Source organism: Meriones unguiculatus, chromosome 19 (assembly GCF_030254825.1).
Source record: "Meriones unguiculatus strain TT.TT164.6M chromosome 19, Bangor_MerUng_6.1, whole genome shotgun sequence".
In the NCBI taxonomy this organism is placed as follows: Eukaryota; Metazoa; Chordata; class Mammalia; order Rodentia; family Muridae; genus Meriones; species Meriones unguiculatus.
The window spans coordinates 5,552,789-5,580,099 of NC_083366.1; the positions used below are offsets into that span (position 1 = coordinate 5,552,789).

The 27,311-nt window shown below is 42.2% G+C and overlaps 1 protein-coding gene across 27 annotated transcripts in view; it reads right to left on the reverse strand.

Moving 5' to 3' along the window:
• Positions 1–27,311, reverse strand: part of Kiaa1217 (KIAA1217 ortholog) — an 839,639-nt gene that overhangs the window by 47,885 nt on the left and 764,443 nt on the right. For all 27 annotated transcript variants that reach the window (XM_060372904.1, XM_060372908.1, XM_060372905.1 and 24 more), the window contains one exon: positions 9,572–10,404. In XM_060372904.1, the coding sequence (XP_060228887.1) occupies positions 9,572–10,404 (833 nt within the window). The remainder of the gene's footprint in view (positions 1–9,571; positions 10,405–27,311) is intronic.

The following is a 27,311-nucleotide window of genomic DNA, read 5'->3' on the forward strand; positions in this document are numbered from 1 at the left end:
TTTCTGTTACAGAGCATAATTTATCTTCAACTGACAGTGTCGCAGGCCATGGAGAGATGGTCCTTGGGTGGCTGTGAGAATAACATCTGCCATGCTGGTCTCTTCTTTGACAGGATCTCACAACTTTGTCTACATTGTTTTCAACTCCTGGTTTTCCTGCCTCGGCCTCCTAAGCCTCTGGGAATTACAGGAGTGTCTCCTAAACCCATCTCCTATCTTCTTTAGCTGTAAAATCCTAGTGTGGAGTCCAGAGAAATACAAAGACTCAGGGCTGGGTGGTGGTGTCCCATATCTTTAATCCCAGCACTCAGGAGGCAGGGGCAGACAGATCTCTGAGTTCAAGGCCAACCTGGTCTACAGAGTGAGTTCCAGGACATCAAGGGCTATACAGAAAAATCCTGTCTTGAAAACCAAACCAAACCAAAAAGGATGACATAGAAGACATTTCTTGCCTATGCCTTCTCTAATGTTCTTATTGCCTGTCACCCTTCTAGTTGCTTGGGGGTAACGGAAAAGGTAGGGACCTATTACCTTCATTATAAGACAAATAGTATCAAGGCAGTATGGTGTTGAGACCCTGGTTTTCTCAAATGGCTCCAGTTATCATCCTCTGGACTGTGTCTCGTTTTTATTTTCTGTAAGGTCAGGCTTCGGGATAGTGGCCTCCAAATTCCCTTTAACTCTGAGGATGGACAAGGAGGGTGTGATGGCTCACAGCAGTACAGCTGGCAACACTGACTATTTTAAGACCTACCACTTTTGGAAATGGGAATTAATGCTTGGACTTGGCTGTAGTTTTGAGTCACATCGTCTAGAAAAACAAAGCCTACAGTATAAGTAAGGATAAGTGCCATCTACCTGACCAGCATGAGGAGAGACAATGAATCCTAATGGAAGCTAAGACGTGGTGTGGGCATCACCAGAACCTGAGTTACTTCAACGAGCCCCATTTTCAGGCTGGGACAGTCACACTGATTTCTACAGCTTCAAGGCAGCTAGATCAGCCCCTAAGCCTTGACTCTTCTCTTTGGAGAGGTTCTGGTTGGTGAGGAAAAAGAAGTTTCATATGAATGTTAAATTGTTTAGGCGACTCTGTTTTCCTTCCTGGTATCAGACTCAAGGCTTCTGATTGACAGCACCTTTTGAATATTCAGAAGAAATACAGTCATGTTTTAATTGGACCTAATTAGTGGCAGGTGGCACCTTTTCCTCAGAAGAAGTTGGTTTGTTTAAAGTAGCGCAGACTTTTTAACAATCATTCCCTGGTATTTTGGACAGAGTATCTTTGGGGTAAATATAGGAAGAGCTATCTTCATAAATCTGCTAGATGGTCAAACATATTTATTAGACATCTGCTGCCTGAGTTCAGCAGTCTATTGCATGGCTACCAAATGTCCCTTACCCTGAGGTTATATTCCTGGGAGTGTGTAATAAGTCAGGGTGTCGGCACCCACTTGATTTCTCAGACTGGCAAAATGTCCTATCATGACATCATTTTATAGGTACTGTAATGGTAGAAATATAGTCAGTTTTGGAGAGAGAGCAGTTGGCCTTTTTTTTATTTCATTATATGCAGACCATAAATTCCAGACCATTGGAGGATTATCACAGAGCTCCCAGATGAGCCTGACTTAGGAAAGTGCTCCTGTTTCTGAATTCTCAGCAATTACAGTCTGTATCACTGCTTTGGAATTAATTATGTACAAGCATCCCACCCAATTATGGTAGGGTTGTAATTGAAAAGTTTACTTGTACTTTCATTGTTTAGGACTTGGAGTAAGTGGTGGTTGGATTTCCAGCTGGCCCACAGAAGCCTCTTTACCCTGAAGCGTATTATTAGTCCTCTCACTTCACAATGTTTTCAAGGAAAAAAAAAACCAAAAAAAAAAAAAAAACCAACAACAACAACAACAAAAAAACCCAAACGTGTCCTAACTTCCCAACTGGACTCTGAAACACCAGAAAGAGATCTCCTGCCATTGACCTCAGGACTCTGAGAGGCCCTGGCCTTGGCAGGTCTTCCCCACACCCTGCTTTGCCAGGAGACTCTGTCACTCTCAAGAAGACAGGAAAACATCTCCCAAGCATCCCCAAAGTCAAAACCAAACCAAACTCCTATGGCAGAAGCTCTTTGCAGACGGGTGTGAGTAGGCATCAGGAGTCAGAGGCTTGCCATACTTAACCAGAGCAGAGCTTGGATGCTTTATGGTTATTGAGCTCTAATGCTTTATGGTTAACTTCAAAGTTTATGGTCCTTGTATATGAGAACCACATCTAAGCTCCTCTCTGTCTGGCAAAGCAACCAGTTCACAGGCCAGTGTGTGAGAGAACCTCAATAAACACCCATTGATCCACAATTAGCGCTCTGTGGGAAAGCAATTCAGAAAAGAGCCTGGTTACTCAGGCATCAGCAAACATCACAACACTGGTAATCCTACCACACCTGTGGAGGGTTCATTGCTATCAAGCTCACTGCTCAGATCCAATGGAATCTGAAAAGGATGCCCTCAGTCTTCCTTCTCTTTCTGTCCCCAAACTTCCGGATGCACAGCCTTGAAGACTTTCCTGAAACAGACTTGCTAGTGGCTTTTCTAGTTTATACATTCTGATTTGAATCTTTGCTCCAAGCTAATTCCATTCTGTGTTCACAATCACTGCCCCACCCCTCTGCATTTTGCTTTTATTCTCTTACCCCTCCTCCATTCTACCTTTTGGTGTTTTATGCTATTATATTAAAAAATGTCTGCCTGCCTCTTCAGGCAGCTGCTTCTCTCTTTCTATCTCTGTCTGTCTGTCTCTCTTTGTGGTAGAGTGGTTTGCTCAAAGCAGGAACTCTTAGATTCTCATGAACCTTGAATGGAGTTGTTATTTCCTCCATCCTACAGGTGAGCAAATTTAGGCAGAGTAAGACTCCATTAATGTAGCAATGGACAAGTCCGGGAAGTAACATTTGAAGATAGGCAAGCTAGACAGTCTGCTAGGCTAGAATGCCTCCCTAGAAGCAGCTGGTAGTCAAAACTATGCACTGTTGAGAGTTACAGTGTTACTACTATGAGCTCTATCATAATGCTCCGTTAGTTGGGCATGGTAGCACAAATTTATAACCCTGCAACTGAAAGCCTGAGGCCAGAGGGTCTGCAGTTCCAGGGAAGCCTGGGTACAACAGAGAGACCCTGTTTTAGAAACGTTTACCCTAAGCCACACCAACGAATCAAACTCCAACACTGCTTTACCAAGAGGAAAAGGGCAGGCCTGAAGTGATGATGGTTATAACTTGTATTTTATGTCTGTCACCCACCTGCTTGTCAGGTTCATTAGGTTTCAGGAAAAGTCTGTATTTCCCTGAGAGCAGTGTCTCGATGGAGGTTTCTGTCTTGGAGATGGGGAGGGCCTTTGACAATGTGTGGAGACAGCCTGGCTGTCCTCACAGGGAAGCATTAGGGTATAGAGTTTCTGAGGTGGCTCAACCTGACTACCCCAGGGAGAAGGAGAAGAATAATAACCCTACATTTTTGATCATGGTACCCTGTGAGAATGCGCTGTTTAGAGAATACGCTGTTTAGAATGCGCTCATTTGAGCTGGCACATGCCTGCAATCCTAGCACTCAGTGAGGCAGAAGCAGGAAACTCTCTGTGAGTTAGAGGTCAGTCTGGTCTGCAAAGTGAGTCCAGGACAGCCAGGACTAAAATAGAGAAACCCTGTCCCAAAAACCAAAGAGAGAGAAAGACAGAGGCAGAGACTCTTCAAAAGTCTGCCAGCCAAAGAGAGACTTTTCAATTCCACAAACCCAAATTTAAATTTCCATCTGATCAACTGCTAAGGCAGCAATTCATGCCATCTCTCAAAGCTACCAACACACGAATAGTTTTTCCAAAGTGAGAGCGTTATGGGAAGCCAACAGAAACAGACCCGAGCTACCAGCCAGCAAGCTCCTTTCAGCACACAAGTGTTCTTTGCTCCTACTCATAACCAGCCAAAAGTGAGGGCTTTTCTTCATGCCTAGGGTGCCCAAGAAATCCCAACACAGTGCCACGTGGTTTCTCTTTCTTTAGGTTAAGGGTACAGACAGGACTAGACTTTGTGACTAGACACTGTGACTCTTTCCTACTCTGATAAACATAGCTGCTCTGGCTGCAGGACAGTGTTATAATGGGATCTCAGCTCAAGTTCACCGAGCATGGAGAACCACATTCCATTTGAAGGATTCTCTTATGCATTTGGAAGGATGGCCATTAGAGGCTCTGGCCGTGAGCACCTTTGAATTCTGAGTGTTATTTCCAGAAACAGGCTTTCGATTATACAACCCAAAGTACAAATAGAAAATTGTAAAAACATAAATGCCCTCGAATTTTACAGTTCTTCCGAGCTGTTTTATGTGAGATGGACAAAGATAATGATGCTATTTAATGTAGTCGTTTTATAACCAAGGGAAGCCATTGGAAGCAGCTGTGTGCTCTATCGGTCCCACACTGTCTCCCTCACAAGTTTCTTACAGCTGCTTGAAACTATTTTCCTTTTTGGAGTCCCAGCAGGAGCTGTCTGGGCAAAACCACCAAAGTATGCATGATAATCTTCCTTCAAGAAGATACAGAGGGTTGTTATGAGAAAACTCAGACATTCATGGGATCCTTGAAGGAGAACACTATCATTAGATAGATTACATCATACAAGCTGACCTTCACTGGATAGATACTGAAGTGTCTTCAAAAAGAAAAGTGATGATAACTCCATGAGAATGAGGCACATGTCTGAGTATAAGAATGGAGATTAAATGACTGAGTGTCCAGTACTTCATTTCTATGTCAACAGAGCTGTTATAGAATCATGTTCCTTTAAACGGGCTGCCAATGGACCTCTCCTAGCACATGTGTGAAAGGAAAGAGTCTTCTCTCTGATTTCTAATGTCCTGCAACTATTTGGGCTATTACGCTGAAGTGCTTCTAGGAATTGTGTGAGAGTCCTGTGGGCGAATGCTCCCTGAAGCTCTGGCCCCTGTGTTTGTCACATTTCAAATGTAAATTCTTACTTTGAATCAAACTGCACAGAAAAAGCACTCTTGTTTATTTATTTTTAATATTATGAAATCGCAACAGAAATTGGCTTGGCATTTTATATCCCACACTCCAGAAGTTAGACTTTGAGGGGCTGAACATTTTTCAAAAATATTACCCTGATTAAATATTTCTAAAATAACATCATGAGCTAAGTGAGGGCATAGCATTTAATTTTGCACTTTGGAAATTGTTCCTGGTGTTTGTCTTTTATATTTGTTTTCTTTGACACAGTATTCAGATGCATTTAAAAAAATAAATTCTAACCAGAATGTTCTTTCCTTTTCCCATTTCTGTGTAATTGTGCTAATATAGCAGCTAGGGTAGTTATGCTTTATGCATATATTTATGCAGTGGAATTATGTAAATTCTTCCATGTTTATGACTGTGAATGTCCTTTGGGAGCAGGTACTTAGTACCCAGTCCTAAAATGGTTTCTGAAGGATTCTGGTTGCAATGTTCAGAATTCACTCTTTGCCTTTCTGCTATGGGAAGGTAGGTGGTTCTGTCAGGCATGGTTACTCTAGTCAGATTATGCACCAGTAAATACAGTATTTCTTCCTTCCTCTTGTGATGAGGATGGGACCCAGAGCTTTGCACATGCTAAGCAAGAACTTCACTACTGAGCTATTTCCTCATTACTTAAGACAGGGTTTCCCTACCTAGCCTGGGCTAGTCCTGACCTTACAAGCCCTGTCTATTGGGATTACAGATTTGTGCCAACATATCTGACAAAAGGTATAGACCCTTTATTACACTGAGCCATTTTACAGCAACTTAACCTTCCCACCCCTCAGTTTCTGAATCTATAAAATGGAGTAGAGCCAACACGTATCTTAGCAGATGTTCTGATAGTTCTATCCCGTGATCTATGAGGGTACTTAAGGCAGTGCTTGTTCCAAAGAGGTCCCTGTATTTGACAAACACGAACGTGCTACATTTCAGCTGAGGCTGCATTTCTCTGTTTATGAACGTCTATTAGGAATCAGTGAGGACAGGAAAGAGACCTCTCATTAGCAGAGGCTCAGAATGGAGCTGGTGCACATGCTTGTGAAGGCCTGTGGTCTATGCACAGACACATACACACCTGTATGGTATGCTGTGTTTGAATGAATGTGGATGTGGGTGTACATTCCTGTGTGGTATCTTGGTGTGTACTAGCTAGGTTTTTCTTCCCTTTCTTTCCCCTTCCCTTCCCCTTCTTTCTCCTTTCCCCTCCCCTTCCCTTCCCTTCCTTTCTCTTTTCCTCTTCCCTTCCCTTCCTTTCTCTTTCCCCTTCCCTTTCCTTTCCTTTCCCCCTTCTCTTCCCTTTCCCGTTTTAACCTGATATAAGGCAGGGTCATTTGGGAAAAGGGGACCTCAATTGAGAAAATGCCTTCATTATAGTGGCCTATATACAAGCCTGTGGAACATTTTTTTTTTTTTAGTGATTGATGTGAGATAGCTCAGTAAGGTCCCTGGATAGATGTATGGGGTGGCATGAAAGAGCAAGCCAGTAATCAGCACTCCTTAACGGCCTCTGCTTTAGTTTTTACCTCCAGGTTCCTGTCTGACTTCCCTCAGAGATGGACTGTTACCTGGGAGTGTAAAATGAAATAAACACTTTCTTCCCTAAATTGCTTTTGGTCATGGTGTTTACCACAGAAATAGAAAGCTAACTAGGACAGTGTTTGTACATGAATGTGTGTATTTAGAGCATATATGTCTGTGGTGTTTTGTGTGTCTGGTGTAACAGGTGAAGAGGTACCTCTGTGGGGTGTTTGTGTCTATATATATAATATTATATATTATTATATATTCTACATTATAATATAACTTATATATTACATATTATTATATGTAATATAATATACATAATATATCTGTTGCATATGTATATGTGTCTGTAGTATAAATGTAGTATAAATGCATATGTGTGCATATATGTGTTTACATGTTTAATGTGGGTATGTATGTATATATGTATATAAGGTCTGTAGAAGGAGTTTGTGTGTGTATGGCACTAACTAGCCCACAAACACACAAACACTCCAACTGTAATCTCTGGAGATAAGTTAATTAACAAATAAGGATGCACCTAGGCAGGATGCGAAAAAACAAACAAACCAAAAACTTCCTTTGTTATTTCACATTAGGCAAAGGGAAGAATGTAAAAATGCAAAATCATCAACATCATAATCATCTGTCATAACACAACGGTGACAGTGATCCTGTTTTAGGTGACCACTCTTCTTTTTCTAATATTTTCTATTTTAGATATAAAATAGGTTGAATTTTATAAAAATGTTTTATACCATATAAAGAAGAAAAATGAAGTCACTGAGGTTGGCAAATCTTTTTAAACAAGGGAGTGAAAGTCCAACAGGGACACTGGCAAACGGAGAGTGAATACCCTTGAAGACACTGGTCAGGGAGCCAGACAGTGGACACTTGCACAGCCTCAAAGGCTCTGGGCTTTGCTGTCATTTGTTTGTTTGACTGGGTCTGACTTTGACCTTGCAGCAATCCTCATGTCTCATTGTCTTGACTGCTAGGACTGCAGAGTGCCCTCTCATACCCTCACCAAATCTCTTGATGAGGTTAAGGAGCTCTGTGGGCCAGGCAGCTGTGGCATTTGCCTCAGTGACACCACAGTGGGTTCTGGGAAGGAGGATGTGGTGGTCTGAATGACAGATGTCCCCACGTATTTGAATACTTGGTATTCAAATACTTGGTAGCACTTTTGGGGGATGTTAGGGAACCTTGAGGAGGTAGAACTGGGGCACAGGATTTGAGAGTTCACAGACTGGCCCTACTTCCAGTTCTCATACTACTTCCTGTGTGCGGTTAAGATGTGTTCTTTCAGCCTCCTGCTCTGGCCTCTGGCCACAATGTTTTCCTCAACATTACGGACATCTATCCCTCTATAACTACAAGTGAAAAAAAGCTTTTTGTCTTCTTAGTTGCTTTTGGTCATGGTATTTTATCACAACAGCAGAGAGGTAATTAAGACAGGGGTGACTCCTCTGTTGACAGATGTAACCAGAAGCCAGCATGGAAACAATGCCATGTGATGGTGGTAAGTTAAGTTTTTGGACCTCTGCTCCCCATACGGCACCCATGGAGCAGGGGCAGCATGGTGAAAAGATGGGGAGGAAGGATTCTAGTTCTCAGCCTTACACCAGAGAAGTGGATTATTTTTTTTTTAGAATTTACTGTACTAAATTCTAATAATACAGTATTAGATAATAATACAGTAATACTGTACTGTGCTTTTAGTTCCCACCCTCCCTGTGACCCACCATGTCCCAACCCACACCCCACAGACCATTTCAGGGGGTCATCTGTCAGCATATCTACCAAGCGCTCAGCACTAGCTCAGAGCTCCGTGTTTTTTCTTAGTTCTATATCCTCAAGCCAGTAAACAGTTGCTGCTTTTCCAACTGTGAGAGTTGGATTTTTTTCCTGCATTTATGACTCCAAAACATTCATGATTATTCCTGTTTTATTCTCCTGAAATCTTTGTGCTCTGAGATTGCTTATGACTGAACAAATAGGGACAGCCTCACATGATAAAATTCTGCTAGAGGCGACAAGGTTTTGGCCTGATTTGTGTGTGAAAACAGTAAGTTAGGAAGACAGTTCACATTCCATTCATAAGTTTGGACTTTTAAGGTTATATAAAGTATGCAATGGAAACATTTTTAGTGAGGAACAATGGTTCTAAGAATGTTCTGAGTAACTTAATATCTGATTCCTAATGTTATCCTTTCTGAACCTATATGAAATAGATAAATTGCTCCTTTCGCTTCACTCCATCATAATTTTATGATTATAATTAATTTTATTCTCTTTAATCAATTCAGACTAGGAAATTTTCTTCTATAAAAATTTGGTTTTCAATTATTACTTTGTAGATTTTGGAGGGTTTTTTAAGATACATTCAGAATATAAAATTTGCATACTGATACATACATTACTCACATCCCCCCATCTACACAAACATATACTGAATACCCAGAGTGTTTTATTCATTAGAAAACTCTACTTATTACAGCTCAACTCCTGAGTGAGTATTAAATCCAGACAGTTCATGTTCATGCAAACTCATTCTTTCCATTTCCCAAAACCAGACGAGAAAATAGAATCACATTCTATTGGCAGAACTCAAATGTCTGTGAGCAACAGGTAAGCCACTATCCATTTGCTACGGCAGACAAGTGTATGACCCCTCCACCTAGTCTGCACAGTTTCCATTAATCACCACTGTCTTCCCAATAGTTCCAAGTTACCTTAGGAACAATGCTGTGAGGGCCAGGGTTTAGGGCAGGTGGGGATGGTGGCCTTTGTGGTGCTTCTGTCTGGTTTCATATGGTCACTGGTAGACATCAATGGCGTTACCCCACTCATTCACAAACTCTGCAGGGTAGGGCATCTTTCCCTAATGCTCAGAATTTTGTTCCCTGCCTTGGGATCTAGAAAGCACTTTCCAGCAACACACAGGCACAGACCACCCTCAGCATCCCTGCCCGTGCCTTACCTGGTTTCTCTGTCTTTGGGGATCGTAGCAGTGCTGTAAGCAAAAACTTGCTTCTCAACTAGAGGAGGCCCCAGATCTACAAGGCTGGATAATCCTGGAGTGTTCCGTGGCTTTTCAATATACACTAGGGTGCCAGGCTCCTTTTTGAAGGACTGGCGACTAGGTGAGGCCCGGTCTGGCTGCAGGGTGTGAGGGGGGCCGTGTGTGTTAAGATGAGGGTGCATGTCTATCATTCGCAGATCACCTACCCGGTGCGGAGAGGCCGGGGGGGTTTTGGAGCCCAAGGTAGGCAAATGGCTGTCAGGATATTTCCTTGACTTTTGTCTGTATAATGACTGTTCCATATGCATTTCTGCTTGCAATGAAGGGTTACAGTAAGCACTTGCTGACCGGATTGCGGTGCGGTGAAATGCGATGACATGATCTGGGACATCCAAAGGATGGCCTCCATGGGAAGAGGCTATGCTCATGCGTCCCTCGTGATACAGGTAAGGGTCAGCATAGAAGCCTTCATTTCTGAACATAACCAGGTTTTTGCTACTCATATCTTCATCCGGCTTGACGTCTCTTCTTTCTAAAATGGCGCTGGGGCTTGGTGAGATGGATCTGGAGACTGGCAGGCTCGAGAGTCTGTCCCTGGGGATGGTGGCATTGCCAGGAACAGCCATGGGGCGGCTGCCCCCATAAGGAATTCTGGATGGAGAGGGAGGCAAGGAATGGGGCACTGGAGTGGATGGTGGTGAGTTTGGAATTGCATGGGGCGGGTGAGCTGTGGATCCTGGTCGGGGGGCGACAAGGCCATCTCCTCTTGCATAAACAATTTCTCTCTGCATCTGGAAATAAAGCCAGACATCAGAAAACATACTTAAATATTCATGTTTTTGAAAGGGTCTCGGTGTGACAAGGCGAATTTCTTAATGGGAGTCTGGCCATGTCTTTCAACTTCTTACCACACACGCACACCAAATGTGAGTCCTCTTATCGGCAACAGGGACTTTATAGAGGAGACCACGGGTCCTGAGGTGACAGAGATTACGTAGGCAGGCTCATTGCAATCATACAGGTTTTTCTATAGACAACAGGGAAACAAGGAAATGAAGTTTGGGGGGCTACAACAGCAGAAGCCATTCTGGAGAGAAAGGCTAGAAAGAAGGTGCTGTGCTGCTGGCTCAGAGGAGGAAGAGGAAGCTGGGGCAAGGCCTGCAACTGCACATGAAAAGGAAATGGAATCTCCCTCAGCGCTCCAATCAAAATGATAACAACAACACATGAAACTATACAAGAATACATTTGTGGCGTGTAAGGCCTAAAAGCTTTGCTTGTTTGTTTTGTAATGTTGACATTCAAACCCATAGCCTCATATCTGAGGCAAACACGCTACCACTGCGTCCCATTGCACAACTCCAAGTCTCTGGTAATCTGCTGAAGCAACCTCAGGAAAACACATACACGCATACATACACACAAACAAAACAAAACAAAACAAAATGAGCATATACACAATGATAACAACACAGTGTCATGGTCTAAATATTGAGGTCCCAGTTTCTTAAGCCACTTAATAAATGTGAAGCTAATATATTCATGGGTCTAAAATTATGTTTTCTAAAACATACAATCCAGCACATTTTTCCTATAGTTAGCTCTGTAAAATAACTAATAAATGCTTTCTCACCTTTCCAAGCTAATGTTATGTAGGACCGTGGCTAGAAAGGAAAGTGGGTCCCTGGAAGAAGTGGGGAAAGATGTTCAATGCACTCATCAACCCTTTATTTGAGCCTCTTTGAGACAGTACACCAGGTTAGGGGAAGTAAGGAGGTAACAGTGAGATGATAAACAAGGGATCTGAAGCATGGTGGAGGCGGAGTAGAAAGTCCTGATGGCACAGGCCAATGGGGCCATTAAATAGTGGTGAGACTGAGGCAGCAGGCCACTGTGAGCTGGAGCCGTAGGCCAGGGAGCTTAGCTATCTGGGCTACAGCATTGCACAGTCTAGGAGAGGTAAAGATGCCCATGGATCTTTACTTTGGTCAAGGCCCAAGAGGGAAATGGAAAGCACAGTCCCTTATCCTGACTTCCAAGAGGGGAGGGTAGGTGTGATGGGAACATGGGAGAGAGGAGGAGGCGCGAACAAAGAAGAACCAGAATGTGCACCTGAGGGACTCATGGTATGCTGATGGGGGAGAGTAGATTGAATATGAAACAGAGCCCATGCCTTGAACAAAAGAAACTGATCTATCATCACAGAAATTTGTTTAGTGAACAGCGATTACCAAGTCCTTTCTAAGAGGCAGGTATTAGGATATAACTCCAAACAAGCTTTCTAGTTCCTACCACTGAGAGGGTATTTCCCCACTTCTAGATTGGAATGCAGGGCAAAGCCAATCAGTCTTATCTAAGCCTGTCATCCAATGATGCAGAAGTCTTCAAAGGATTTAACAAAGAAAGTGGCCAATTAAAAAGTAGGATCTGGGCATGGTGGTGCACTCAGGGAGGCAGAGACAGGTAGATCTCTGTAAGTTCCAGGCCAGCCTGGTCTACAAATCCAGGCCAGGACAACCAAGGCTATACAGAGAAATCCTGTCTCAAAAAACAAACAAACAAACAAACAAGAAAAAGCAAAGTAGGTACAAATAGGCAACAATTAAGTGGAACTTTTTTTGGGTGCTTCCTGAATAACCACCAAGTTGGCCTCTTGATTCTCTGAAAAGTGGGGTGATTTTGAAGACCCTATAAGGGAGCAAGTTCCTGACTTAAAATTATACCTTGTCTCATTACCCTCTTCCTCTTTAACATGTACATGGAGTTCATGTCCTCCAGACTAGTCTGCTCTCTTCTCCAAATCTGACTGTTATATTCAAACTATACCCCGTGTCCTTATTCTTGTGTTCCATACTAGTCCTGCTTCCAGGTGCCCTAACTTTCCAGCACATATCACCACTCACTACTCAGCTGACATATGCATGACTCACGTACGAAGGGCAGGAGACCAGAGGGCCCCACCCACGGTCACTGTGGGGTAGTGTACCTGGTTAGTTCTCCAGAATGGACGGAACAACCATGGAACAGGGGGTTTGTAGAGACCATCACAGATCCTTACCAACACCTTCCCACTGTCTTACACAGCTCAAGGTCAAGAAAAGCAAAGGTATGCTCAGCAAACGGCTTTAGAGGTCATAAAATCTGAGGGGTCTGACTCAGCTGCCAGTGAGGATCCGACCAAATGCCCTAAATAATCATGATATGCAATATAGTAACCAGCCAAAAGGAATCAAGACAAATTCTTCACATCACATTGACTCAGTGTGTGTGCATCACACATCAGCCAAGACAAACGAGCAAGTATTGAGTTCTGTTGCTATATTCTTGGGAATTGGAAAGGTTGACAAGATGGGACCAGCAAGTGCTTTAAGCACGTCATCTCTGCTTCTTCTTTCTTATCTAGCTCTAGGGGACATCTAGATTTTGAGGATCCCAGCCCAGCTGGCCACAGTAGAACTATCCATCTTTCTGTTAAGAGAGTAAAAAGAGAACAAGACTGTAAACAGGAAAGAACTCTTAAGATAAATTAATTTTAATAAATAAAGACATAGACATGTATCTTTTAAAACCAGCAAAGGTATTCAAATAGGAATTAAAAACATGTTTTGTGATATGAAAAGACATAGTTAAAAGTTTTACTTTATAAGTATCTTTTGAAATGAAATACCCAAACTTTTTTTAGAAAAAAATTTAATTTAAGTTTCGGGTGGCATGTATGTGTATATTCTGAAATAAATCAATTAAGAATAATTCTGAAAGATTGTGCTGTGTATTCATATGATGAATGTGGGTGTCAGTCAAAATACCACCTTGGTCCAGGTGCTAATCAGTTACAGAATTTTCATGAATGAGGATGGATCCTAGCTAATAGGCATCAGTGTCACAAACCTGCTGATCACACTGGGTATCATCTCTGCCTTTTCTATTTCAAAATAATCTTGCCATGGTCTAATGGGTCCACTGAATGAACCACTGCATTAGCCACTGAACACTCAATGACTAAACAGCTAACCTGAGGTTGAATGTCTCCATCAATACCAGTGGCATACAAGTCAGCACTCTCTGGCAAAATGCTCATGTTGCTTTGCCAGGCTATGTCTGACTTCCCAAGACTGAGCTTTAAAAAGCACCCTGATCATTTCACTCTCTGCTCTAAATGGAACCCCAGAAGACGATGACATGATAATCCCATTAAGCCCTGGGAAAACATGGCTTTCAAATCTATAAGAGCAAACTCCTAACATGAGATAACTCCACTCCATATAGTAGCTGAAGGTGGCTTACTCAGGCTATGGGAGAAGGCTTGGGAGACAAGGAAGGAACCTCATGGCGAGCTGTAAAAACAAGACTTTAAAGAACTCTCAAGATACCTGTTTTATTGGCTATGGGCAGATAAGCTTTAATAGTTTGTAATTTAGAACAAACTTTGCTGTTCAAACTAGTGTCCTTATGACTGTAACATCCTACCTTCCAGGCGTCTACAGTTTTGTTTGGTTGTGGTTTTTAATTGTCTCGCTGACAAAGACCTGACATTACATATATAGAAACTTTTCTTATACTAATACCCACAGTAAAACCTGGGAGAAAATTGGACTAACTTTGCAAGGTAAGATAAGCAAGACACTCGCACACAGGACCACAGTTAACCATTTGAGCTCTTGAGTTTTCCACCCATCTTTGAGGCTTCTTCTGTGCCTCATTCCTCTTGGCAAGTTAAAAGTAGCCATGCACATCACTGAAGCTCTCTCTATAGAAAATTTAATGTTGATATCTTTATGTAAACTACAGATTTTCATTTTACAGAAATAAAAAGAGGACCTACATACACAACAATGATTTTTCTAATTTCTAATCAGGATTCAAGTCAAGTATTAATTTTTTCTGCACAGGTGCAGGCATAGAAAATGTTCAACCATCCAGCAATATATGAAGCAGGCTATTCTGCCTCACTCATTTCTTTGTAAGGTATTGTCTTTTCCTCTTTTCCCTAGTGCCCAAATCCCCATTGTATCTCGGTTGTTTGAGTCCATCTGGTGCTGGCACATAGGTGTTATACACAGTCTCATTACCAAGGTGGCCCTGGATAGCATGCTGCTGTTCTTGCCTTCAACAGTTCAATAGGTTGCCCCACCATCTGGAGAGGTTGCTCAGAGGTTAAGAGCACTCACTGGCTGGCTTTTCTTCCAAAGGTCCTGAGTTCAATTCCCAGCAACCACATGGTGGCCCACAACCGTCTATAATGAGATAGAAGAGGTTGTCAGATCTCTGTAATGAGATCTCTATAATGAGATCTGATGACCTCTTCAGATGTGTAGACATATATGCAGGCAGAACACTTACAAACAGAAATTAAATAACACAATAGGCTGTTCTACTCTTCCATCAAACCAAAAATGCTGAAGGTCAGTACAAATTACATTTGCATTAGACAGCTACATGAAGAGGGGCATTTCATTTCCCCCAAGCACTCTGAAACAAGGCAAGCATCATTTGGGGAAGTTTCTTGAAAGTAAGATAGGAAGGAGTGTTTTAAAATTGTTTCTAGACAAGAAAATCTATCGTGAAAAAAGAAAAGCTCATGTAACATCTTTTGTGGAAATGTTCCCATCATCAAGTCTTTTTCTGCAGCATTTACAGCACATACAGATATGCTTTGTGGGGCGGGCATATTATGTTCAGCTTACTCTATTTTAAGCCCCACCCTTCCAAGTCTAGAATCTGAATGTGGCCTCCTCCATCAAACCACATAATAAAGTAACCAGGGAAAACAGAAAAGCTTCCTTAGAAATGTTTTTATTCTCAAAGAATTAAAGCCACTTACTTTTTGTCTGAGAAAACCACCTGTGTAACTGACGCTGTGAGCTGGCATTGGCTCTGCGCTGGGTTATGGGACTCCTTTGTTTGAGATCCTCATCTGAATCCTCAGGCCCTCACTTGGATATGCAGATAACTTCCTTCTCTTCAGAGTCCAAATCACCCTAGGACGCTCAGATACTGAAATGCTCCCCAGTGAAGACCAGTTTGTTTTGCGGTCTTCAGAGCAAAGCTGCCACAGGCATGGATAAAAAGTTCGCTCTCCTAATGATAAGCCAATTTCTCCTCCCCTTGGAAATTAGTCACTGAGTAACCTCAGCCCACATCCAACCACAGGCTACTGCGTGGGTGACTCAATCCTTCAACAATTACTTACAAGGAAACAGAGCAAGGAAGGCACTCAGTGCTGAGAGCCTTGGGTAAATGGGTTAACAAGAAAAGCTATGCCACCAAATAGGTTCTACATAAAGCCAAGAGGATCCTTAAACCAGACCAAAAGCCAGCCATGAAGGAGCAAAATCGACAGAGAACCCAATGTGCCAATTACCTTCCCCAAGGCCCAACTATAGGAGCAGTTTCCTGTTATGGGTGATGGGGAGGGAGAGGGAGAGGGAAATGAAGAGAGAGAGAGAGAGAGAGAGAGAGAGAGAAGGAACTAGCCCAGAACTCAAACTTCATTCTTCAGCTAGACTTTTGAAGTTTTGTTATTGGCAAGTAAAGGCAATCTGTCTCCTTCCCAGGTTTGTGGTACCTGAAGGAAACAAGGGGGGCAGGGAGGGGAAGAGGTTGTCTACTAATTAATCAGCCAGTTTTTTAACCAGGCTGAGCTATTCGTCCTCTGAAGCACAGGGCTAGCAATGGCTATCATTCTGGAAAACCCACTGAAATGAGGGAAAAAGAGAGGGCAAGCCGCAGCTGCTGAAAGACAAGGTCTGAGAAAAGCAAGCAGTGCCTGGCAGCCCCACCCTAGGCAACAAGGAAGAGAAAGCCAGAGGTTCTCCAGAGGCCTTCCCTGGGGAAGGTACGTACGTACAGCCTGCTCTTCCAGGGAGATAGGGAAAAGAAGGTTTGTGTCCTGCAGAGGTGGCTCGCTGGAGGTGAGGTGCCAACACCTGGCTAACAACAGGTGAGTGAGGCAAAAGGCAAGGCTCACAGAGGCACTCCCTTAGTCACTCCCCTGCTCTCTGAGCCCTCAGGGACAATACAACACCCAGCTGGAAATCCTGCAACAAGGAACCTCAGACACTGGCTGGCCTTAAGCCACACCCCACCACCACACACATGGCTGCCTGTACATTTAAGAAAAAAATACTTTCAGACTGTCAGAGGTTGTTCTTGCTGACCAAAAGAATTCTGTGACGTCTCTGAAGTCCAAAGGCAGTCAGCACTGCGAACTCACCAGAAGAACTGTTTGCTACCACTGAATTGCTCATGGTCATTAAGGGAGGGGGAGAGTGGTGCCCACCGGCCTCCTAAGATGTCCCATTAGAAACAGTATTTTGATGAAGTGGTTGTAACAGATGCCACCTAAGAGGTTGAGAAAGAGGAAAAGGGATTTGAAAACCTGTGTTTTGATTTTTTAAATCTAGTCAGCAAGGGTTTGTTATTTCTTACCAGGCTACGGGAAGCATACACTCAGCTCCCAGGCATCTGGAACACATCTGGCAGGTTTTGTTGGGTCACAGGAGGGCTTTCCAGGAAGGGGACACAGAGGCTGGCCTTCGCTGTCAGAGGGAGCCACATACCACTGCACCTCCAATGTCTTTGTTCATTGGCACAGGGCACAGCATGGTTCTTTGAGTGATTTCCCCAATGTCTCCATGTGCCAGACTTGCTTGTTCCAAGGGGCTACATGTGGAGTAACAGGGGCCACACCATTCCCACCCCCAAAACAGAAGTAACATACCCTCAGTGCTCTTTGGTTGAGTGAAGCATGCCGTTATCAATATACTATTTCATGGGCCACTTGTCAGTCTCTCCATCACTGAGTGTTACAAGCACTTAAAGAATGATGTCTCTGTTGACCCTGCTACCATGAGTTGGTGGTACCATGCAGGAGGCAGTCTTGCCTATCTCTCCCATTCCTCCCTTCCGGCCACATCAGAACCATCTCCTGTACTTTCCTGGTGCTCTGGGGTACTCTGCTCTGCACAGCGCATACGTGGCTTCGTTACTGGGACAGAAATTCACTGTCAGGATTGAAAGGCAGCCCAATCCTGTGGGGAATCAGGATCAGTTAAATGCTCTCCAGGAAGCTGATTCCAGAATGAGGAGAGGGATTGGCCATCCAAGGCTCCAGAAAAGTGGCTAATGAGCCAGCCATTTCTGAAACAATGTGCTTGCTTTACACAGACCCACTACACGTGGGTCACCCTCTTCAACGGCCTGCTTAACTACTTCCCATTAGTCCAAGTGCAACCAACTACTGGCATCTTGTACTCTAGTCTGATCATCAGGTTGTTCTCAGTCTTGTCTACCTTGGAATAAACAAACTTTGTCATTTCCCTTCTTCTCTGGATGGACTACTTATTTCTTTTGCATTAGCATTAAGAAAGGCCTTGCCAGTAAATACCAGTGCTACCTCAGTAGGATATAATGTTTATTCTCTGGGAAGACCAATAATATTTAATAAAATTTACTCCTAATTGCTCTTTCTCATTCGTTATCAAGTTAAGAAATACATATGTAAAAAGAAACTCCAATGTGTCTATAGACATAAAAGTGGTGTCATAAAGGAAATGATTATTATGCTGGAAATATTTAAAACTCATCTTGTTTATACTGTTAAAATTATAAGGATGGTCATTTGTAAGGTCTTATTAATCTATTAATGTCTCATTTGCTCATAAATGGACTGTCTCCCAGACATGAGACAGACAGACTGTTGCCAAAATTATTGGATTCTCAGTAAAGAGATGATCCAGTCAGCAGTTAGCTTATGGCTATATTTAACATGCATGTTATTCCCAGAAATAGTTTGGCATGAAGAACTCTAGTTGAGCCCTACACCACCAGATCTGATGGACCAGCCCTGTGCCCAACAGTGATTAAAGATGCCTGGGCTGAGGCGGAATAAAGAAACAATATGAAGTGCATCATCTAACTTCCAAGCATAATCACAGCAACAGGCAGAGCCAAAGAAGAGATAAAAGGCCAACTCCCCTCTCTCTTGGGTACCTGATCTCCCACTGGGATGTCCTTGGGTTATCATGAAGCAAGGACAACTCCTTTTGCTTCTTCAGCAGCCACAGTTAGTAGCATCACATCTTACAAGCACTTGCAACAGATGGAACAAAGAACTCCTTCTCCGCCTCTGTGCGTCCACCCCTCCTTCTGCAAGGACAAAGGACTTTTGTGCCTGAATCCCTTTTAGAACTTAGATTCGTTGCTGGTGTATTACCTATGTGCTCAGATGAGTGGCTTACACTATTTCCTTTGAATAACAGCTACTGAAATGCCTATTTAATTATTAATGTATACCTTAAATGTATAATACATTGCATTATTAACTTACAATGCTTTTATTGTAAATGGCATTCTAAATGTGCCATTTTCTATAAGCAAATGCATATAAAATCATTTAATAGTTTTACACTATACAGAATGCCTCAGTTATGATATTATTTTATGGGCCCCAGGACTCAGTGAGATACACAGGGCAGGTACTGTTATCCTCAATGGCTAGGGGATGACACGTAGGAAGTTATGAACTTTGTCCAACATCATATAGCAAGTATATACACATAATACCTTAGTCCTACTCATCTGTAGGGAACATGTTTCAACACCCTAACTAGGTGATTAGACCTGCAGATAGTACAGGACTTCATGCATACTACACTGTCCGTTACACACGCCCCAAGGAAGCCTACAGCAATACACATTTGGGATAATTCTAACAATGAACTGCGATAAAAGCTACTTAGAATTGATGAACTGCTTATTTCTTGAATTTCTATTGATTAATTTTAGATAAACCAAGATTGACCTTAGAGAGCTGAAGCCATGGGAAGAGAAATTGGACACAAATATTATATATGGATACACATATATATGTACACACACAGATCACTTATACACCAAAATATCTGGAATGTTTCTGATTAAAGTTCCTGAGCATCATGATTCCAGTTATGCTAAACGTACCATTCTAAGGACCATATCTCTAGGAGTTAAGTAGTGCATATCTCTCAGAAATTTATTAAGCAATGACAGAAGTACAGGTCCCTTCTCTGGACCCTATGTTATGACTGAAGAAATTTAGATACCATAGCAAATAGCTTTAAGATGATTGCAACAATGTGAAAATTAAGACAAGTGCATATTTTAACTTGATGATATAGCAAGTCTAAACTTACTACATGAGTTCAAAATGATTTATATAGAATTGTAATCACTGCAACTGTCGACTAGAGAGACAGTTTTCAGGGCCCTATTAAAGAAATGATGGTAGTTACATGGATGAATGGCAGAATTTGGAAACCAAATAGCCACTCACCCCTTTTCCTTGGGGGTGTGTGCGGGTTCCATTACTGCTTAGCAGAACAGACATAATACAAGGTGAGCTGCATTGCAGAGTCTGCTGTGGGCAATGAAAGGTGCTTTGTTGTGCCATCATTTTTATCCATAACTGAATACTGGATAATGTGTCAAGAGAAGAAAGGATTGTATAAGAACAAACCCTGGGAGAGACACTGGTCGACAACGATTTATTTATAAAGTCATCATCAGCTCCAACCCCCAACAAACATGTGAAACAACAACGGAGTTTCCTATCAAAACAGTCCTTATGGCAATTACCTTTGATTTAGAAGTGTTTCCTGCTCTGCGCTTAAAAGCATTTGGGATATTTTAAGTAGCTTCCAGTGTCAGACACTTCCATGGTCATCCAAGGTAGGAGGATACTTATGGGTACGACTGGCAATGGATGCTGCACTGCAACTAAAAAGTGGTACTTTCTCAGTTCTTTCAAAGACATTCCAACGTTATATCTGTGTTAAGTAGTGCATATCTCTCAGAATACGCCCTTGAAATTCTATCTGTGTTCCTTGGCTTTAGTTGGAGCCTGAGACAGAGAATATAAAAACACCTAAGAGTATTTGGACCAGATCATTATTCCTGAATAACCTCCAAGTGTGTCCCTAAAACAATCAGTGTAGACATGTGACAGGATGTCTCAGCAAGTAGAAACACTTGTCCCATTGCCTGATAACCTGAGCTCAGTCCCTGGAGCTCAAGGTAGAAGGAGAGAACCAACTTTCAGAAATTATCCTCTGATCTCCAACCATGTGCATGCCTGTATGCTGGTGTGTGTACACATGAACACACCAATAAATACACTAATAAATAAATAAAAATGTTAAAAAAAATCAGAGTGATGGAAGGCAACCAACACCACTTTTGAATGAATCACTGAATCTGCACTCTAATTTGGGAATTAACATGAGTTTCTTAATCTTTAAGTAAGATGTTCTGTAATGCCCACTCCAAAAAGATGACTGTGTGAATTCATGGAGTGTTTATTGAGTAACTACAATTTGTGGAAAACCCAGGGTTACAACCAATGATGGAGAAGGGATCTGTTCAGACATAATCCTCACTGGGTGTAGACAAAGGCAGGCAGATCTCTGTAAGTTCAAGGACAGCCTGGTCTACCTAATGAGTTCAAGGAGAGCCAGGCCTACATAGTGAGACCCTGTCTAAAACAAACCAAATCAAGCAGGACATAATCCTTGTTGTGGGTTCCATTTAAATCCAACATAACACAAATACCAGGACAAAGCAGATGATAAAACTTTATTGTAATCAAGCCACTACTGATCAATCAGGGCCACAGAACAGACTTGGGAGCTGAACTTCAACCCTGAAGGGACATTTTACAGCATAAAGGATGAAACCATAGGTGAGGGAAAGCAGGATGGGGTCTATAGCATTGTCCAATCATAATTTGACACAAGAGGCTGAGCAAAGGAGTTTCCGCCAATTAGGACAGGAGTTGGTTCCTGGGCCTGGGCTCATGAACTTAGTTTGACTCTGCCAGCAAGATGGGGAAGTTGTCCTTGAAATGGCTAGACTCAGACAACTTTTTTCTTACAACAGAAGCTGTTCAGATATAGCGAAGTCCCTAGTTCCCCTAGGGCCTGGGACCTTAAAACTTAGTTTCTCCCTAGGATCAAATGGAGTCTAAAAATGAAATGCTAGTACTTAGAATAGGTTTCTTTTGCTTCCCAACAACTCTCACCTTTGAGGAAGGCATAGTTTAGAAGAAAAATGCACTGTATATTCAAAATAGGATCCAGCAAAAGCCACCTAAATGAATACAATAAACAAATAATCTCAAAATCTACAGAATGAGAGTCTTTTGATATCAAACTTTGGGTGGCACTCACAATTACCTATGATTTCTCTATCAATAAATACATCCAGCTAAATTTGCCAGAAGATGTTGAACATAGGAAAAGAAAGTAATGTTTTTATAGATTTCCCATTTATCAATTGCTTTCCAGACTTATCCTCTTGAATCCCTAGTTATTCTTATGTAATGTCATCTTCATTTTCCAGATGAACAAACTGACCCAGAACTTCAACTGTCTCATGCAAAAGCAAATGCCAAGCCCAGAATCTATGAGATACCACAGCAATCTTAAAGTTCAGTATCTAGAGATCAGTGTAGGGTTCTGACCTTAGAAGGCTCTGAGGTTGAGTATTATTTTGGTGCAAAATCAAGTCCAGAGATATTTGAACAAAGGCATCTCTGCTGCTTGTTCCAAGAGCCAGAAGAGAAGGGTAAAACAAACCAGACCATATCCACATCATCTAAAAATGCAGGGGAAAGGCTTCGAAACAATGACTCCAGGATATCCGTGAACCCCACAAGAGTGCTCTATTTCAAAGGAATACCTTTGTGTTTTCAGTTCAAATATCAGGTTAGCCAGCCAATGAATATGGCTCAGAAATCTGAGCTGGTCAGCAAAACCACTGCCTTGCCTTATTTGGATAAATAACAGCCTCAAAGACAACCAGTTTGGGAGTCATGCATGCCCTGAGGCTGAGCTTGGCAGCATCTCTGCTTGTGCCTTGCCCTGCCCTGCTCTGCCCCACCCTGCTCCAGTAGATGGAGGAATCTATCCAGCTATCGCCATCTCTTCTCAACCAGGCTGACCCTGAGAGGGAAAGTCTCCACCTCAGACTCTAGATCTGCTTTTCAATGAATGCACGCCCAGGACTGTGGGCATCTCGCTCCTAGGGGAGGCCTTGCATTCCTGCAACCAAAGAAGTCATAAGAAACCAAAGGAGGAGTTAGAAGCTCAGCGACTTCCTGGAGAGATGACTTACTCCATATGACAAAATACCTACATTATGGAAGGAGGGAGATACTGGCTAGTTGTTCTTCCCAAGTGCTATCCCTTAAAACAAAAGAATTCTGAGTGTAGTAAGGCACATGAAGAAAAGGCTTTGTGATCTGGGGAGCACTTTTCAAAGTCCCTAACTAGCCCCAAGAGCATTGCATCCACTTTAAAGATAAACAAACTCCAGGTTTACTTTCTCTCACTGCTCAAACCAACATTCAGCCTCTCCCTCTTTTCAGAGTGTGCATGTATGTGTGCGTGCACACGCGTGCGTGTGTGAGTGTGAGTGAGTGTGAGTGTGTGTGTGTGTGTGTGTGGTGTTTTCACTTAAATTTCTTCCATTTTCTGAAAAACAACATTAGGTAATTTCTCCTGGAAAGAAAGGAAGATATGGGTCTTAAAATCACGATACTGAGACGTTGGCTCTAAGCTGATGATCTCTCCTCTGCTATGTTGACATATATAACTAATTCCCTACCATACCCTTTCCAATTTTTTTAGAGAATTTAACAAACTTTACAGTTGCTGCATTCCCCGTCATGTTGCTGAAGAAAAGGGGCAGCATGTGGTTAAACAGGCTTGGTTTCTCCTAGAAACCTCTTCTGCAGCATGGTTTCCCAGACTGCACCGGGGCCTTGACACTGAGTTCCCCTGAGCCTCTAACTGTGCTGCTAAGTTGTTCCAGAAATGGCTTCTGTGCTTATCCTTCTGGGGCCATGAATATTAAATGAATTAAATCATTCGTACAGTATGTGGGGTATAGAAATGCATGAAAAATTCACATTATTTTTTAATATCACTAACAAATATTCATGGTCCCTCAGTGAGCTATGAGGCAAGACAAAGTGAATGAGGAGGATGAAGAAAATGAATATAGGCAATGTATGCCTTATTGTAGTACAGTGGCTCTCAGCCTGTGGGTTGCAACCCTTTTGGGGTCACATATCAGATATTTAAAATATAATTCACTACAATAGCAAAATTATAGTTATGAAGTAGCAACAAAATAATTTTATGGTTTTGGGTCACCACAAGATGAGGAACTGTATTAAAAAGTCACAGCCTTAGGAAGATTGAGAACTACTACTATCCCGAAGACTTCATCTTTGAGGAGAAGATATAAGAAAATATTCTTGCTTAGGTCAGTGAGATGGTTTATCAGGTAAAGGTGCTGACAGCCGATGACCTGATGACCTGAGTTCAATCCTGGGGATCCACACGGTTGAAGATGAGAACCAACTTCCCTTTGTTGTGTTCTGACCTTGTGTGTGTGTGTTCTGGCAGGGAAGCAGGACAGTACATGGCAGGCACAAGGAGCTGATAGACCACATCTCTTAACAGCAAGCAAGAAACAGAGAGTGAACTAAAAGCAGTGAGAGGCTATATACTCTCCTAGCACACTCCCAGTGACAGACTTCTTCAGTGTGGCCACGCTCCTACACCTCCCCAAACAGTGCTACCAAGCAGGGAGCAAGCATTCATGTAAGCTTGCGGGAGATGCATCTCAACCAAACCACCACAGACTCGGTATTCACTTCTAACTGGTACAACAAGCAAACTTGAGTAAGTTATTGGTAAATTAGTAATTATCTAGATTTCTGCACTCTCCCTTTCTATCTCATCAGCTAGGAAAATCATCTTTAAATCCTTAAAGGCTCACATATTGAAGGCATGGTCAACAGTTGGTAGACAAAATACCTCAGAGGTGACCGGAACACGGGGCTCTGCCTTCATCAGGGGATTCATCCATTGGTAGGCATAAAATCCAATGGCATTATTGGAAGGGATGGATACTTTCAGAGGTGCTGCCATTTTAAGTTCCTGGCTAGGGGAATGTCCTTGAGGGCTACGCGTTGCCCTGAAGCCCTTCCTCTGCTGTTGTCTCTTTCACGCTTCCTTCTATGAAGCAAACAGCTCTGCTCTCCCAAACCTCTGCCAGACTCTTCTTTACAGCAAGCCCAGAGACAATGGAGCCAGCTGAGTATGGACTAAAGCCCCTACAAGTGTGAGCCAGGTCAAACCTGCCCTTCTGTTTCTCTAGACATCTACCACAGTAGTAGAACTGACACATGGGTTGGTGCTTATCTGTTTCCTGATGTTGGTAAGGATTGCTGAGTCAACTAGTTAAAGGTAATTTGTACATTTTCAGAATTTCCTCAATTATTCAGAATCCATCTTGGCTTGTTATACATTCACACGAGCAACAGACTTCTGGAAACCTTTGCTCAAAATTAAATTTTGGAGCACAGCTTTAATGCCAGCACTTGAGAGGCAGAGGCAGGAGGATCCCTGTGAATTCAAGGTCATCCTGGCCTACAAAGTGAGCTCCAGGACAGTCATGGCTATACACATGGAAGCCCTATCTTGAAAAACAAAACAAATATAACAATAAATAATTTTGGAGAGTGTGCATGTATGATGATGCCCACTCTTTTGTACAAATGATATAGGCTAGCATTTTTAAATTAATTGTTGTTTTTGGTCTATGGCAAAAAAAATATAGATCCAAAGAAAATGGACATATTTTCTTACTGAACACCCATGATTAAGTTGGTGTTTCACAGATGCTCACTATATGAATACTTAAAACATAAAAATATATTTGGGCTGTGACTGGTAGCATCGGTTTGTAACATCAGCTACTCAGGAGTCTGAAGCAGGAAGACTGAAGGTTCACGGTTTTCCTGTGCTATAGACTGAGTCAAAGGACAGTCTTGGAACCTAGTCTCAAGAGAAAATGTAAAAAGCGGATCGGGATATTGTTAAGTGGAAAAGTGAGTACATATCATGTGAAGACACTGGGTTCAGTCCACGGTACTATAAAAACCTACATTTTCGTGCGGTCAGTTTTTATATTATGAAGATACAATATATACACAAACACATATCTTTCAATTAAAAATGTGACTCAAAATTTCCTATTTGACTCATTTTATGCCCTAGTCACAAGGTGATACAGAATAGAAACTTGCTAGCATTTGTCTAAATTTCTCCAGATCATTGTTATGAATAATAAAAACACAGAAACAGTTTAAAACAACACATTCCAGTCTTAAAATGGCTACATTAACATAATTATAGACTTGGTTGCCAATACTGCCCCATTTCTCATTTTTATGAGAATACAGAGGTTCTCTTGGATCACAAGCTAATAGGCTCCTTGGTCTAAATATACACAGTGAAATCTTCAGCAGACTTCTGAAGTGATGAGGTCTGACCCTGGAGAGAACTGCTTGAGTAAATTACTCTGCAGTGGGGCAGATCCTTCTTCCTTCTTGTTTTGCAGTCAAATAGCTGCTAGGAAATATATTTTTAGATTTGCTTTTAAAAGAAAGCAAAAATGCTATCTACTTCATAGAGATGCATCTAGAATGTTCCTTCACTCACAACTACGTGGTGCCAACCATCTTCAGAATGCTGTAATCAATGTCTCTCCTTGGAAGTAAGTCTGAGACACAATTCTATGTGCTCATCTTAAATGAGGGTACCCAGCAGTGCGGTATTAGATGAGATACACACGTTCAGACACTCTATAGAAATTTTCGGTTGTGGGCCCGTTTTGACTTCTTGCCCCATAACGCTGTGTTTGGTAGTTCTTCCTTAATAGAGCAAATGAGAAGTAATGGGTTCAAAGGGTGAAAATGACAAGGCAAACCATGTCTTTGATGTCACAGAAAATGTAGGAAAAAAACATGAATGAAATCCAGTGCATGTGTGGCCCTACCAAATGAGTCAAGCACCGTGTCCATGCTTTAGGAGTGTGGCATGACCCAGAGCTGCTTGTACAGTGGCTTAAATGAAGCCCCGGGGACTCACACCCTTCATTAGGAGAGGCCTCAAGGAAATATAGCTGCACAAAATGACTTTACGAATGTCTCCTCTTTTTTGTGAATAATAAGAACTCTTCAAATGGGATTAGATGCAATTTTGACAACAAAATGATTCATTCTTTTCAGTTGTATACAATCTGTAATAATTACACCTTCCATGACCTCCAGCTTAGACTTCATCCTAAAGTCTTTTTTTTTTTTCCTTTTTTTTTTTCAATGTAGTTTATTCAGGAACAAAAAGGGGGAACTGTAGAGAGCTGCGGAATGCTGTGCCTTAAAGATGGAGCTGGTTTCCGCCTTCCACCTTCCCGATGGTGAGTGCTCTCTGTCACGAACAATTCCACATTTGGCTAAGGCTGAGGATCTGGCTTGCTTCCATGTATGTGGACCTATCTGCATTGCCCACGTGGCACGCTGGGGTTGGCTACCCAGAGGCTATTTAAGCTGTGGGCTGGCTTTCCCCAGGGTCAGATGATTGTTCAAGGTTCCTGAATAAACTGCATCCTAAAGTCTTAACTCATGGGATTAACTCTTTGCAACCACAAGACTGGCTTACTATTTAGGCTCTAATCCTACTCTATGTAAACTATCACTCATTTAACAATTTCCTTTAAGTGGGTTTTAGACTGACCTTTAATTGCTTACCAGTGACCAAAACAACAACCCTCATTAGTTCCCAGGCCCTTGGTCTTACAAATTTTTTTT